General features: G+C 49.7%; 1 protein-coding gene across 1 annotated transcript in view; it reads right to left on the bottom strand.

Annotated features, from left to right (window-relative positions):
- HS3ST4 (heparan sulfate-glucosamine 3-sulfotransferase 4) overlaps window positions 1-7,156 on the bottom strand; it is a 72,449-nt gene extending 65,293 nt beyond the window's left edge. Inside the window, exon 1 of the mRNA XM_014936191.1 lies at window positions 7,122-7,156. Coding sequence (XP_014791677.1) covers window positions 7,122-7,156 — 35 coding nt within the window. The remainder of the gene's footprint in view (window positions 1-7,121) is intronic.
- Window positions 7,157-14,528: the final 7,372 nt, after the last annotated feature.

The following is a 14,528-nucleotide window of genomic DNA, read 5'->3' as shown; positions in this document are numbered from 1 at the left end:
CTTTGTGCCGGGTGGGAGGCGGGAGCGCGCTCCCGGCGCAGGGAGGGCCCGCCCCCGCCCTCGCCGCCGCCGAGAGCGCGGGGAGCGCGCCGGGCCCCGCCGAGCGCCACACCGGCACCGCCGGGCCGGGCGGGGGCAGCGCCGGGCGGAGCGGGGACGGTCAGCACCGCGGACAGCGGCCGGTCAGCACCGCGGACAGCGGCCGTGGCCTCCGCAGAGGGCGCCGGGGTGAGCTCGTAGCCCCGCCGGGAGCAGCGTTGGCCAGGGCAAGCCGGGGATGGCTGCGGCCCTGCTGGGCACGGTGTGCTGGGGACAGCCCCCAACAGCCACACACCCCGCCCCATAACCACCACCCCCAACAGATCCACCCGCTGTGCCACCTCCGCCCCCTGCCAGCACTCACGGCCACAAGGGAGTGTGTGGGTCCCCAAGAGCAGGAGGCAGTGCCAGCTGCCCTCTACAACATTTCTCCTTTCCCTCAGTGGAAATCACCATGCCACAGCTCCTTGAGCCCTTGTCCCGGCCTGCTCCCCTCTGCTTCCCCCAAAGTGCTTTCTGTGTTGTTGCCCTCTTGCTCCACTGCCCCCAGCCCACAGCTCCTGCCCAAATCCTCCAGCTCCCCAAAGAGGAAGACCTAGACAGGTCCTCTGGGACAGGCCCATGTAGTACAGTCAAAGTATCCTGTCTCTGGCCCTCTGAGTATCGGGAGCAGAGCAGAGGGGTTTCACCTATCTTGCGAGCTTGAGGAGAAATGGCAAACTGTGGTCAGGCACAGCCAGTAGCTTCTTTGCTGATACAATGGAGTTAAGGGCCATTTGGATCATGGAGGATTCATAGTTTAGGGGCCAGAAGCTGCACTAGCAGGTGAGGACAACTACAGCCTTGCATGCTGCTCTTCCAGGAATGCTGTCTACAGACTTGGAGAAGCAGGCTGAGGCTGAGAGCCTCTCTTTCCACAGTTTTTCTGGAGCAGCCACCACTTCTTCCCAGCTGAACATTTTGGCACTTCCCATCTCCAGTTCTCAGCTTTGGCTTTAGAAAGGATTTTGTGAGGGGAAAAAATGCTTCAGTGTCTCTCACATTTGTCCTTTCACTCATTCTGAGGTCCCCCAGCAGTCTCTTCCTTGTAGATATTGCCCTGTGGCATTGGAGCACATCACAGCTTCTGGCATCCTGGACATAATGGTCCTCCTCAGCAGAACAGTGCTGATATCACCATGGCACAGGGTTAAATTGAGGAACGCAGTCATTTGCTAAAGCCCTCACAGGTGAATGAGCAGCAGTCTAATCTGTTGCACCTGAACCTCCAAATTACCAGCGTCAGCTGAATGCTGCAGATCACCCAAAGAGCCAGCACCTGATCCAGGAGTCAAAAGCTGCAGAGCAGCTGCATGTCAACACATATGAGGGCCACAGCTGGGCTTCTGAGCAAGTGTTGGAAAAGTACAGAGAACATTTCACGTGGCAATGAGACCTCATCCTGCCTACAAGTAGGAGGACCATTTGGAGGCAGTGATTCTTCTCCACCAGCCTCCACTTTGGGAAACTGCAGAGCTGTGCATCCCACCGCACAAAGGTGCTCTAGGCAAGGGCTGGATGGAAGAGAGCTGGTGGAGCTCCCTCATGCTCCCCCAGCTGACGAGCCATGGCCTAGATTTTACAGGGGAAGTCCAGGGATTGCTCCAAATCTTGCTATTACTGTGTGAAGCTCAGCAGGGAATACCTCAGAGCAACATGCCATTTGAGTCTCAGCTATGCTTGGTCTCATGGCAAAAGCAACATCTGAAAAAAAAAAAAAAATTGCCAATATTAATTAGATACCCAGAGCTGAGAAAAATATTCATTGAAAAAGTAGGAAGAGCGTAGACTTTTCCCATAATGAACAAAAGCTCAATGCTGCTCTCAGCTGGACATGTGTTCTCTCTGTGCAGCTCCAGTTCCGATAGAGATTATTCCTTCATAATATATTTTTTATGGTACACATGAGACCTCTGAAATGCAGTGTCTTGTGTCCTGTAAATCATTTCCTGTAACTCGTGGATTCCTTTTCAACTGCATTACGGTAATGTGACTGTTAAGGGACTAACTCAAACTGACAGAAGCGAAGCCTTGCATCCCTCACTCACAGCGTCCTACCCTGGAGCTCAAAGGAGGCTGCAGGGTCCCTGCCCAGGCAGCAGGCACTTGGCCTGTGGTGTCCCCTAGAGCTCTGCAGAGCCCACGAGGGAGGCACGTGGCCCCTGCCCTGGACAGGTTGAGCCCACAGAAAGGTTGCTTCAGATTTAGCAATCAGAATCGAACCTTAAATGAAAATCCTGAGTAGGTGCAGTACAGGTCATTGTGTGGCAGAGCACATGCTGCAGGACTGAGGACAGATCAATGTTCTCAGGAAACCCTGAGCAGAGTGGGCTCACTCTGCTGCTCTGCTTAGCTCATATCTATGTCCTTTCACATAACTTTTATATTATGTATAGATCTGCCTTGGGAGACATGAGTCCTCCTTATATATGGAGGTACATTTATTCCAAATTGGAGAACCCACAGAGAGTCTGCTGGTGTCAAAAAGCCTGCTCTTGAGTTTCACAATATCACACATACAAAAAAAAAATATGGTTTTCAATTCCAAAAATATAAGATAAACCTCAAAATAGACACCATTTAATGAAGAGTTGCAGTGCTTTGGTCTTTCTTATACTGAGCACACAACTAAACCACAGTGCTTAGCAAAATGCCCTGGTTTGACATCCTCGTGTCTCTTCTCCTGTGATGTGCTGCACAGAAGACTAATAGGATTTGCAGGCAAATCATACATAACGGAAAGACCATTTCTTCTCGGGCACCAGCTTCCAGCCCAGAGGAAATTTTACAACCAGAATGTAAAGCCCCCTAAAACAAATGGGTTAGCCTTAAATGCCTGCTGCCTGGGCTCTGACTCTTTTTATTCATCATAGAATGTGTATTTCTCCTGCATGGATGTCAAACGCATCCATGAGCAGATCTGAGTGTTATCCAAGCGTCTGGTGGTGTTCAGCCAGTGGATGCAATAGGAGCTGATGGAGTGTAACACTTTATTTGACAGTTTTGCTTTTAAAGGCTTATGTATTTACACTGCATACCTGCACACTTCTAGTCGCATTAATTAGCAGTAAGAGAGCTTCTCAAGCATTCAGTAAGTGTCCAGTCTAGAGAGACCAACTGGTGTTGCTAGCCACATGTGGCAATTGCCAGGACAGGTCAGTCTGGTGGATCTTTTAGTCTGCTCACCAGATTTTGGCAGAGATAAAGGCCAGTTGCTTTGGAGAAAGGTGGAGGAACTCTGTAGTGGGCAGCCATGGAGCAGTCTCCCCTCAGGTGGCTTGTGAAGGGGAAGGAGAACTCTGCTTTAAGGCAGGGATGGGTGAGGGTTGGCTCATTTGCTTTTTAGACTTGGGAATATTCACCATTCTCATCACCTCTGTTCCAGGAACATAAACAGGGAGAGGAACAGTGGCACAGCCAGACCCCAAGGACAACTTCCAGACTGAAAAGACCATCTGAGGAGACCTGTGCATATTTAGCCAAGTGAGAGGGGGGCTGAGGAGTGTACCCCTGTTCTCTAAAAGCACAAGAAGATGAGCACCAAGGAAGGAGGAAAATGGCCTCAGATAACAGACAGTGCTGGCACAAAACCAGAGAGGTATGAATTGGCACAAATACATTTTGGCTAGAAATCAGATGGTTTCTAACTGTGGAGAAATGTTGTTCTGGAACAGATTCCTGAGAGGAATATTGGGGGCAAGGCACGCAATTAGTTTTAAGATTGAGTTTGAAATGGACTTTATAACATGGTTGCCAGCAATTGCAGGGAAATGGGATTTGATGGCCCAAGCTGTCTCTTCCAGTTCTACGCTCCTGTTGTGATTCACAAGCACCAATCTGAGAAGAAGACCTCTGACAGGAAAGGGCTCGTTAATCTATCAAAGGCTTAACAAGACCCTTTGATGGGAAACTGGAATTAGACACATTTGAGTGAAATGAAAAGTGTGTATTTCAACAGGGACAGTAATTTCCTTTTGTAATAATTTGTGACTTTACACTGAGGCTGGAAGTCTTTTAAAAGAAAGGGTCCTACTAGACCAAGCCATAAGCCAGGGGTGCAGTCCCTCCAGGAGAGTCTCTGGCTTGTGAATCTTTACATGCTGCTATCCCACTTACTGCTTCTGCTAAGAAGTTAGATTCCAGAGATTGCCACCTTTATTTCCTGATTTTTACAAACACTAGAAATACATTTTTCAGAAAACTTTGGAGGTTAACCTCCCATAATTCCTCCTCATTATTTACTTGTCATCAGAAGCACTGAAACACCTTGAAAAAAGATAGATTAATTCACACGGTGCTCTACCCCCTTCAGGGAATGAATGAAGTTTGTAAATATATACTGAATAGAAAACAAACAGTAAAAACACAATGACATTTAAACTCTAGTCCAGGAAGGCACTCAAGATGTTTTGCAGTGGCATTCCACACTGTCAAAGCATTTTCCCCTTCATGCAAACACCTTCAGGTTTAGAATAAGTGTTTGTTCTGATGGCTTTTAGTAGTGGCTCCTGTGATCTAAACTATACAGCCTGGGAACCTAGGTCCATCTTCTTTGCCTAAAATTAACAAAAGGTGAAAGAAGAGCATCTCTAGACAAGCAGCTCAGAAAACAACCCCCCTGTTTCACTGATCTATTGTTCACAGTTGCTATAAAAAAAAGGGAACAGCTCTTAGACTTGGAAAAGTGTATGTGCCACAAATATGTTGTGGTACATGATTTATACAGTGAATAGTCCTGAAAACGAACGTAGCCAGAGGGAAAGCCATTCAGTCTGAGAGGTGCATGCTGGCAGAGGAAATAGAAGGGGTTAGACGAGGGGCAGTCTGCCATGGTTTAACCCCAGCTGGCAACTAAACACCCCGCAGCTGCTCACTCACCACCTCCCTTCCCAGTGGGATGAGGAGGAGAAGGGGAAAAAAGCAAAACTCATGGGTTGAGATCAAGAGAGTTTAACAGGACAGCAAATGAGGAGATAATGATAATAACACAACAATAATAATAAGAATAATGATAGAACATGAAAAAAAAAGTGATGCACACTGTAATTGCTCACCACCCACTGACCAATGTCCAGCCCATCCCCAAGCAGCGACCACCCCCACCCTGACCCCAGGGCAACTGCCCACTTTATACACTGAGCATGATGTCCTATGGTATGGCATACCCCTTCCACCAGTTTGAGTCAACTCTCCTGGCTGTGTCCCCTCCCAGCTTCTTAAGCACCTCCTTGTTGGCAAAGCATGGAAAGCTGAGAAGTCCTTGACTTAGTATAAGCACTACTTAACAATACCTAAAACATCAGTGTTCTCAACGTTATTCTCACACCAAATTCAAAACACAGCACGATACCAGTGACTAGGAGGAAAATTAACTCCATCCCAGCTGAAACCAGGACACAGTCACAGGTGACACAGGCATAGGAACAAACTAGATGGTCCCTCAAGGTCCCACCAGCCCCTAAAGCCTATTTCTGTAAGGTCTGCATGGCTGAAGATTATAAAGGCCCCTGGCTCCAACTGCATGAGCAATCAGAGAGGTTGTGGCAAATGCTGGGGGAAGGAGGGGCTTCTGCTGGGACTTTTTTGATAACTCAGCCCTTAGGAAACCTGCGAAAAGATCAAAGCCAGATTGAATTCCATTGGTGAATACCTGAATTACATATCTGCTCCCTCTAATCCTTCCCGTGCTTGTGGTGCTGGGGCTCTCCCTCGTCCCCCTTGCTTTTGCTTACAAGCAGCTTGCTGTTGTCCTGGATCCATGTGGCACCACGGGAAGAGCCAGACTTGCTTCTCCTTCAGGAGGAGCCTGTCCACAGGAGATGTGGATAGAGAAACACAAAGGCTGCAGCCACCACGCTTGTGGCCATCCCAGCCTAGGGCTGCTGGCACCTGAAGACACGTGTATCCCCCAGAGGCTACACAGGGCTCAGCCTGATGAGTATCCCATTAAGGGGGGGGCTGCACATTGAGGTCATGCTTTGCTGTGGCCAGAAGATCAAACCTCCTGCTGCTCCTGAGCAACCTGCTCCTACTCTGCAAGCCCCATTTATTGCCCAGGACTGAAGCCTCAGTTCCCCTTACAGCTGCCCTCCATCTCACTGATAAGCACAGGAGCAGGCTGTTCTCCCTGTAGGAAGGGTATTGTGGGACCTATCCCATCTGTCATGTATTTACTCAGTGTAAGTGGGTGAGTGGCTCTATCTGCACATTATCAGGGATAATCTCCTCTTCTAATCTCAGCTCTTGCAGAATGAGGACCAGGGCTTGCAAAGGAAGCCCTTTGCTGATCGGACGACAGGATGACACGGCAAAGCCACGCTGAACACAGTGTTAGCTGGCTCTCTCCACCCTGTGCTAAAGCAGTGATGGTAGGAAAGGGGAAGGCAGCAGTCGCAGAGAAGCTGTCTCCTATTTGCAATGTGGCTGAGTACATCATTGCTTGGCTACAGAGGAGAAACAGAGGCAGGGAGGGAGGAAAAGGTCCACCTGTGATCACACAGTGGCTTTGATCCCAGTCTTGGAAGGCACATTGTCCACATCCCAGCCCTGGTGCAGGCACAGCGTAGCCCCGCTCTGTCTCGGTGCTCAGGGCTGGAGGTTCACAGAGGTTGGCAGCGCATCACACAGAGACCTGGCCCCGGCTGCCAACACTGATGCTCTGAGGACAGGGCAGCTGTGACCAAAGCTCGGACATTTCCTGAAGCCGATGTGGACTGCAACACTTCTGGCTGCAGTGAGCTCATGCTGAGCCATCGTGACATCATGCAGCAAGCCAGCCGAGGATGAGAGATTAGCAGGACAGCCAGGACACCTTCTGGCCTTTCCATCTTGCCATCTAAACCCCCACATTGATGCTGCTGGTGCCCTGCTCACTTGGTGTTCATTGGAAGAGTCTCTACAGGGACAAATCCTGAACTGGGAAGGAGTGGGACATACCTACCAAACAACACAGACCCCAGGGCTTTGGATAAGGTTCATCTACAGCACAGCCTGCTGCCAGCTTTGCATCAGGAGGCCAGATTAGACTTGTTTTGCCAACGTACACTGTGCTTTCTAAAACGCCCTTCACCAGCTGCATGGTCCACTGCAGAAGAACACACTGGCTGGGCAGCTTGGTTGCCCAAGCAGTGTGCTGGGCCACTGTGCTGCAGCCTTGCACAGCACCACCCCCTCTGATGCAGGACATCTCCTGTGCTTGCTCACAGGCCAGAGACAACGGTCTATGGCAAGATGCCATTGAATCAGCACAGTCGTGCCAGCCTCCCAGCTCTACCTTGGGCAGCTGGCTCATGCTGTGCTCTGAGGTGCTCCTCATGTGTTACCATAGCAATCAGATAGGCTGCCTGGAGAGGGAATGGCCAGCCCAGCCTCTGCAGCCGGGTGTCCAGTGGGTGCAGCACCCCCTGAGCCCCAGCCCGGAGCCCAACCAGCCGAGATTTTCTCCCTTTCCCTCTCCATCACACACTGATTCTTGCGCCATGGAGCAGAGGCACTGTCACCCCACTCCATCCCTTCTCTATGGAAGACCTTCTGGTAGACAGCAATGCTTGCCAGTTTAAACTGTTAGAGCTGACAAACCTGTACTGGCATCAGAACCTGATTCTGCATCATAACCCGCGGTTCCCTGGCATTGCCCCAGACACAGCTGGGTACCTGATGTTTTTGACCTCACAGTGTGGGATAACCACACACACCTCATGGCATCTGCTGCTCGGTGCTGCTATCCTCAGCGCTGGCTGTAGCTGGGTGCTCAGCCGGGAGGGCTTTCACCCTACTGCCTTGGTACAGAGTTGCCCCCCCACAAATCAGCATCAGGTTTTACAGAGATGCAGCAATGAGACTTCCCAGGCCCTGCCCATGATCTACTGCCCTTTGCTGGCAGGAGCACTGCCCGGTGTGAGTCTTCGTAAATCATCCCTCTTCTTACTCATCCTTTCCATTCCCTGCACAGTTCCTCCTCCCCTCCTCACTTGCCACTCAGCCAAGCCCTGCCAATTTCAGTAATTTAATCTCTGCTCATTAGATGGATCCTCCACCTCCCTCATCATTTCTGTAGCTCTTCTGTGAGCTGCCTAATTTATCACTCTCTGCCTGGTAACGAGGTACCCAGCGTGTTCCCACTAAGATTTATTCTTCAGAAACACCCATGCCACCTACTCTGCGGGGCTCTGCTCTCTTGACTGCTTAGGGACTCTTTATTTTATGATTTTGAATTATTTTACTTTGAATTAAAATAGGATTAATAAGGGATCATGACTATTCATTTACTAGATTTTGATACCACATCTGCTGCCTTTGGTTCTGGTATCTTCTATAGTCTAGAAAAAGAAACCTCTGCTGATGTATCCCTAATTGCTGTGATGCAAATACTACCTGAATTTCAAGTGGGGAAATGAACTATGCTCCATGCCTTATATGACCAACTAGAAGACAGCGGGCTCTGAGCGAGACAGCAGTTAATGTAGCCTGGGATGGCATTTAGTCTGAAGTCATTTCTTCTCTATCCAAAATGAGAAATTCTTGTTCTCTCATGTTAGTAATATTGTGGCGATATTAAATTTTACAAACCTGTCTGTTGTTTCATCATCATAATCTGGTACCTGCCATCATGGGATCAGAGCCTTGTCTGGCCAGCAGCACCACAGACACAGCCTGAGACGTCCCGGGAGCCCGCTGTGGTGCAGTGACAATTCACACCCCATAACTGCAAGTGATGGAGCAGTCCTGCCCTGGAGTACAGAACATCAAGGGGTTAAGAAAAAAGAACCAGGAAACAAAATGGGTGCTTGTCACCCATTCACCAATTGGCATGCAACCCTCTCGGATAAATTTTGCAATCTGAGCTTGTCCTCTGCTGTGCTAGAATTGAGTAAATGTATTCAACCTGTAATTTAGTCCAGCTGTAGGTGCAATTTCTAGGTAGAAATGACTCATGTAAAACATTTGGCTTCATTTGGGAGCAGAAAACCCCTGCAGTGTGCCAAGTGAATGACTTTTGTGAGCTTGTATCACTGTGTGTCATGATAGGGCATTATCTGCAGATAAAGCGCACAGTCCACAGGGAAATAGCCCAAATCACCTCTTCTTGAGGCTGTCAGGAACCACAGCAGGGCTGCACTCGCATCTCCTGGGTTGCTGCATTATGACCATGTTCTTTGTACCTTCTTCTCCCTTGCTGCCAGCTTGGAACACCAGGATTTGGCCTGGCTGGGACGTGGCGATCCCTGGGTACCCCCAGGAGCAGAGTGGCAGGAGCAGGCTGGCAGCACATGATGCCTGCCTCCAGCAGCACATGATGCCTGCCTCCAGCAGCACATGATGCCTGCCTCCAGCAGCACATGATGCCTGCCTCCAGCAGCACATGATGCCTGCCTCCAGCAGCACATGATGCCTGCCTCCAGCAGCACGTCACCCACCCGTGCCTCTGGCCTTTCCTCCAAGAACTGCTAAGGAGATGGCCAGCGTGGTCCAGTGCTGCCCTTGCTGTGGCACTAGCCCAACTCTCAGGACCTCTTAAACCTAGAGGGTAGATTTAGGGTGCTCCTGGGCTGGTTCCAGACTGAGGCAGTAACCAAGAAGGAAAGGCTGCTGCCTCCCACCAGGGACACAGCAGGGAATGGGTGGAGGTTGGAGCTGGAAATGCCTACATGGGGATCATTGGGCCATTTTGCTGCAAGGATTTCCTGCTCCTCTCCTCACCCCCATTCTGTGGATGCAGGAGCTGTGCTGGTGACTGGCACTTGCCTTTGCATGCCCTGCCTTGTTGCCTATTTCCACCTTTCCAGCTGTGCAGCTTTCTCTCACAGCCGAGCAGTGTGACTGGTCCTGGCTGGGTTCAGTTTTTCTTCCATCATGTGAGAAGTGACAGCTCATAAACTTGAAAGAGAATCTGAAGCGTTTGAGGAAAAGAAAAGCAAAGAAACCCCGCAACGCCAATGCAAGGGGACTGGGTTTGGATATCTGGCATTTTGTGATTCAGAAATCCACTGTGCAGTGAACTGAAAATAAAGTGGCTGCCTAACTAGCTGCTTAAACAAACTTCAGATCCATCTGAGCTGAGTTTCTAAAGACTCAGATATAAAGGTCAAATAGTCCTTGCCAGCCCATGAGCCTCTTTTACAGAGAAGAATCAACTATGGCCCTCGTTATGGAAAACAGTCAAAATAATACAGTGATGCTACCTCCAAGAGAAAATAGATAGTGCAAGTTATTCCATCTTCCCTTTCAGCGATATCAGTTTAGAAAAAAGCTAGGCTATTTACAGAGAGCATTTTGCTTCCAGTACTTTTGAAGTAAGTGAATTTTGAATTAGTTTAAGTGCAGGATAAATCAGTGAAATAGGAAGATCTTTACACTCCAATAAGATGCTATTACTCATAAGCATATTGCACTCTAGCTTGTGGACTAAAACTATCAGTGCATGACAGGACACCAAGGGCATGAAACACAGGGGATCCATGAAAATTAGCAAAGCACCTTCAGTGTGAAGAAGTAATTTGGGATATTGATTGGTGATGATGGCAGTCCAATGCTGAGATAATCTGGCCGGATCCTGTGATCCTGGGTGCTCCAGACTGCTGTGAAAACTCTAAAACCCCTTCCAAGAGCAATCTATATTTCTTCAGATTTCACACCAGAGGCTGAAGCAGGAACACAGAATTAAATGTTGTGCTGTTGTTAAGGACACTGTGTCCACTGTTACTCTTGTTTATCACATCCATCACACTGGCATGGAAGAACCACAGGCAGGAGCCTGGCCCTTGCTGAGCACACTGAAAACGTCTGATGGCGGGGTGACTAATGAGCTTTTAGCTTGGGTTAGAGCAGGGTGCACAGGATGGCAAATGCACAGAGATGGAGAAGACAGGTGGAGCAGAGAAAGACGGGACATCACCATGGGATGTTTAAGGAAACAATAATTATTCTTTTTTACATCTATGACTTCATTGCATGTGGAGACCCTCAGCTAGGCCAAGAAAACTTGGCACAGGAAGCCCCACACCCTTCTCCTCAGGTGATTATGACCATGGAACAACACTGGGGTGTGCCCTGCTCCCGGCAGCACAGCATGGAGCTCTTTGGGTTTCCAGTGTCAGTTTGCATGATAAGCAGACAGAAAGGCAAACCTGGAGGGCTCCAGGGAAGGTCAGACACCATGTATCATGCTACGTACACACTATCAGCCCCTGAGCAAGACATGCAGCAGAGACAGTCATTTCTGGCCTTTATCTTTGGACATCTCTCCAGGGAAAGACCCTCCTTGGGCTGCAAGTCCAGACAGAAGCTGGTCAGGGAGGAATGATGCAGAGTCTTCATGATCCACAGACCCATCTGGTGTCATGTATGAAAATCAGAGGGTGAAGAGCAGAAATGACTTTACAATTTCTACCATTTCTTTCCCCCTTCTCATTCCATGGGAGGAATATCTGAGATGAAGGCATTTGCATCTCTTGGGACAGAGCTTCCTACTTGTGACCCAGCCATGCCATATCAAACCAGCAAGCATTTTGTACTGAGGTACCCAGTTGGGTTCCCAGCTGCTTTCCAAAGAGTAGCCAGGTCACCTTCCTGTGGTCTTGTGTCTGGCTCTCTCATTCCATGGGAGGAATATCTGAGATGAAGGCATTTGCATCTCTTGGGACAGAGCTTCCTACTTGTGACCCAGCCATGCCATATCAAACCAGCAAGCATTTTGTACTGAGGTACCCAGTTGGGTTCCCAGCTGCTTTCCAAAGAGTAGCCAGGTCACCTTCCTGTGGTCTTGTGTCTGGCTGTGTGTCTGCTGTGTTTACAGCAGAGGTGTCAGAGACCTTTCTGGGAAATGAAACACAGCCACACACCGGATGCAGAGAGGCACAAAGAATCTCTCCCTGCTCCCTTGACATCTTTCACCCTACTCCTCACAAGCTGCTTGGATTTTGTGTCAAGAGGGTGATTCTGCAAATTAAATCAGTTCTTGTCTCCTCTTCGTTGGCATAGCAACCCGGGAGGATAGATGGCACAGCCTTGCTACAGCTCTCTAGCTTGGCTGGAGACACATCCCAGCTCCTTCGTGCCGGTGCTCCTGCTGATCTGGGCAGATGGTGCAAAAATCCCAAATAGAGCAGCTCTGTGGGCAATGCTGGGCCCAGCTCCTGGGATGGCTACACAGCACCTGGGCTCAGATTCCTTCTGGTAGAAGGTCAGAGCTCAGCCCAGGCGAGGCAGAAGAAAACCCTGGTGGAAGAACCTGGTGCCTGGGCCAGCAGAGGCTCCAGAGCCTCCAGAAACAACCGCAGCAAAAGCTGCACATCAGCACGGTCGCCTCCCACCTCTCAGACCTCCCAGTCCTTGGCAGGGATCCTCTTTTCCCTGCTGTCTCTATAAATGAATTTAAACATTTTCCAGCTCAGCAACTAGAGCCTTTGCTAGTCTTGCATTTGTGTTTGATTAATGAGATAGCCAGTAATTTAAACATCTCTTGAGGTCTCTGTCTTTCCTGAGTAATTCTGAAGTTATTGCTGTTTACATAGAAGAAAATCATATTGCCTCACAGAGAGCATTACTGTGGTGATAAGAGTGGAAATTGATCCTCAAGGAGCAGAGGCAATGGCACTTCCACGGAGTTTCAGTGAATGCTCATCGTTTCCTGGAAGAGAAAAACACCTTCTGCAGGTTGAGAGTTGCCCACCCACCACCTGAGAGAGAAGGGGACCATTCCTGCCCCATGGATCCAAAGTGCCTGAGACTGTCTTCTGCTTCCTTGGGAGAGGCACCAGCAAGCCATGGGGACAGGACTCACCATCATGAAAGCCCCCATACTGTGGATTTCTCTAGGCTGGGGTTGGAAGGATTAATTTCCATGAGCAGGCTGGTTGTCAGACCCATTTGAGATAAATCCGTTTGCAAAATTATCATGTTAAAAGGTTTTAATTATTAGGGACATGTGAGGAAGACAGCTGGGATTTGCCTTCTGTTCCCACCAGGCCTGATCAGTCCTGTTTTTTTCTCACATCCGAGCATAAATCTGGAATAATCCTCCAGGTCAGAGGAATCAGGCTGCTGTCAAGGCAAAACCCGGTCTGGGAAGAGAGTGCAGACAGCAATGATTTGGGGGATACTTTTACAAAACCAGGACTCGCTCCCAAGCAGCAGACGTGAGATTAGCACTGACGCTAAGCCACGCAGATTTCTGCACACGTAACCTTGAAGCTGCTTTGCCTTTGAGGAGAGAGCACTGCAGCCAAGCATCGCACGCAGCACCCCGGTCTCGCTGGTTTTCCACAAGGAACTTGGAGCCAGTTCAGATCCTCAGATCTGGTGGGGGAGAGCTGTCGTCCTGCCACCGCTGCCATCCATCACGGTCCTTTCCTGGGGCTGCAGAACTGCTCTGGGCAAGTCCTGAGCAGATGATTATCTGCTGCTTCTTCTGATCCTTTGCAGTGAGACCCACCAGCCTTGGGGTGAGGAGCAACCCAGACTGTGAAGCTGGCCCCTTGTGGGGCTGGGTTGAGCATCTGTCACATGGACCTGTGGTGGAGGAGTCAGGGGATGGAGTGGGGACACCAAGCCCGGCAGTCCTCCTGCCTGCTCTCCCACTGGCTTGGGGAGCTCCAGCATTTTACCTCTGCTCCTTTTCTTCAGCTACCTCAGAAAAAAAACCTACAGAAACAGCTAAATCCAGCTGAGGTTGGGATTGAAACAAGAAGTGAAAAAAAGGTGCTAAATGAAGGCCCATATATTGTAAATGTGTTCTCTACATTTTTACTCATCCTCTTACATCTGGCTGTTACCAGAAGGTCACCCTCCCTCCCGCACGGACCAGTCAGCCCAGCAAGCCCAAATGCTTTATGAACACTGGGCAACCGGGAGCTGTGTTGCCGGAGGGCAGCAGAACTTGGCTTTGCCTACACAGCTCTTTCTGCTGCTGAAACACAGAGGAGTCAGCGCCAGGCTGAGCTTGGCAGCACGGTGGTGCCTGTGAGAAGGGGTGGGCAGGGGGTGCTCCCCAGGTTATTCATCACGAGGCTCTGCTGAAGCATCCTGTTCCAACGCTGCTGGTCCTCCCACCAGCAGCCCCACTCAGGACAGTGGGCTGAACAAGGGCCAGGCACCCGACTTCCCACTCCTGTCTCCTGCTCGGATGGACTTGAGGCCAGATTTCGCCAGAAATGCAGGGTTTGATACCTCCCTGTTCTCCAGCAGAGCTTTTCACACACATTCTCTCGTGGCCCTGTATGAAATAATTTCAATTTAATGAGCTCAGTTAGCTGCAGATTAATCAAAAACAATTTTGCACAGGTTCCTTCTTCATTATAAGAAAATTCTGATCTATCTTCTCATTTCTCAAACTGTCTCTCTGTGGTCTTTTTCCTTCTCTCCCCTCTCCCCTCGTGCTGCTGATACAAATTACCCTTCCCAACATGAGCTGGCCGGGAGAGCAAGAACGTCAGAAACTCCTTAACTCCTGC

The sequence above is a fragment of the Calidris pugnax genome, unplaced genomic scaffold (genome assembly GCF_001431845.1).
Source record: "Calidris pugnax isolate Ruff unplaced genomic scaffold, ASM143184v1 scaffold17, whole genome shotgun sequence".
Classification (NCBI taxonomy): domain Eukaryota; kingdom Metazoa; phylum Chordata; class Aves; order Charadriiformes; family Scolopacidae; genus Calidris; species Calidris pugnax.
The sequence above is the reverse complement of the archived record's forward strand: the minus strand, read 5'-3'. Positions and strand labels throughout refer to the sequence as shown.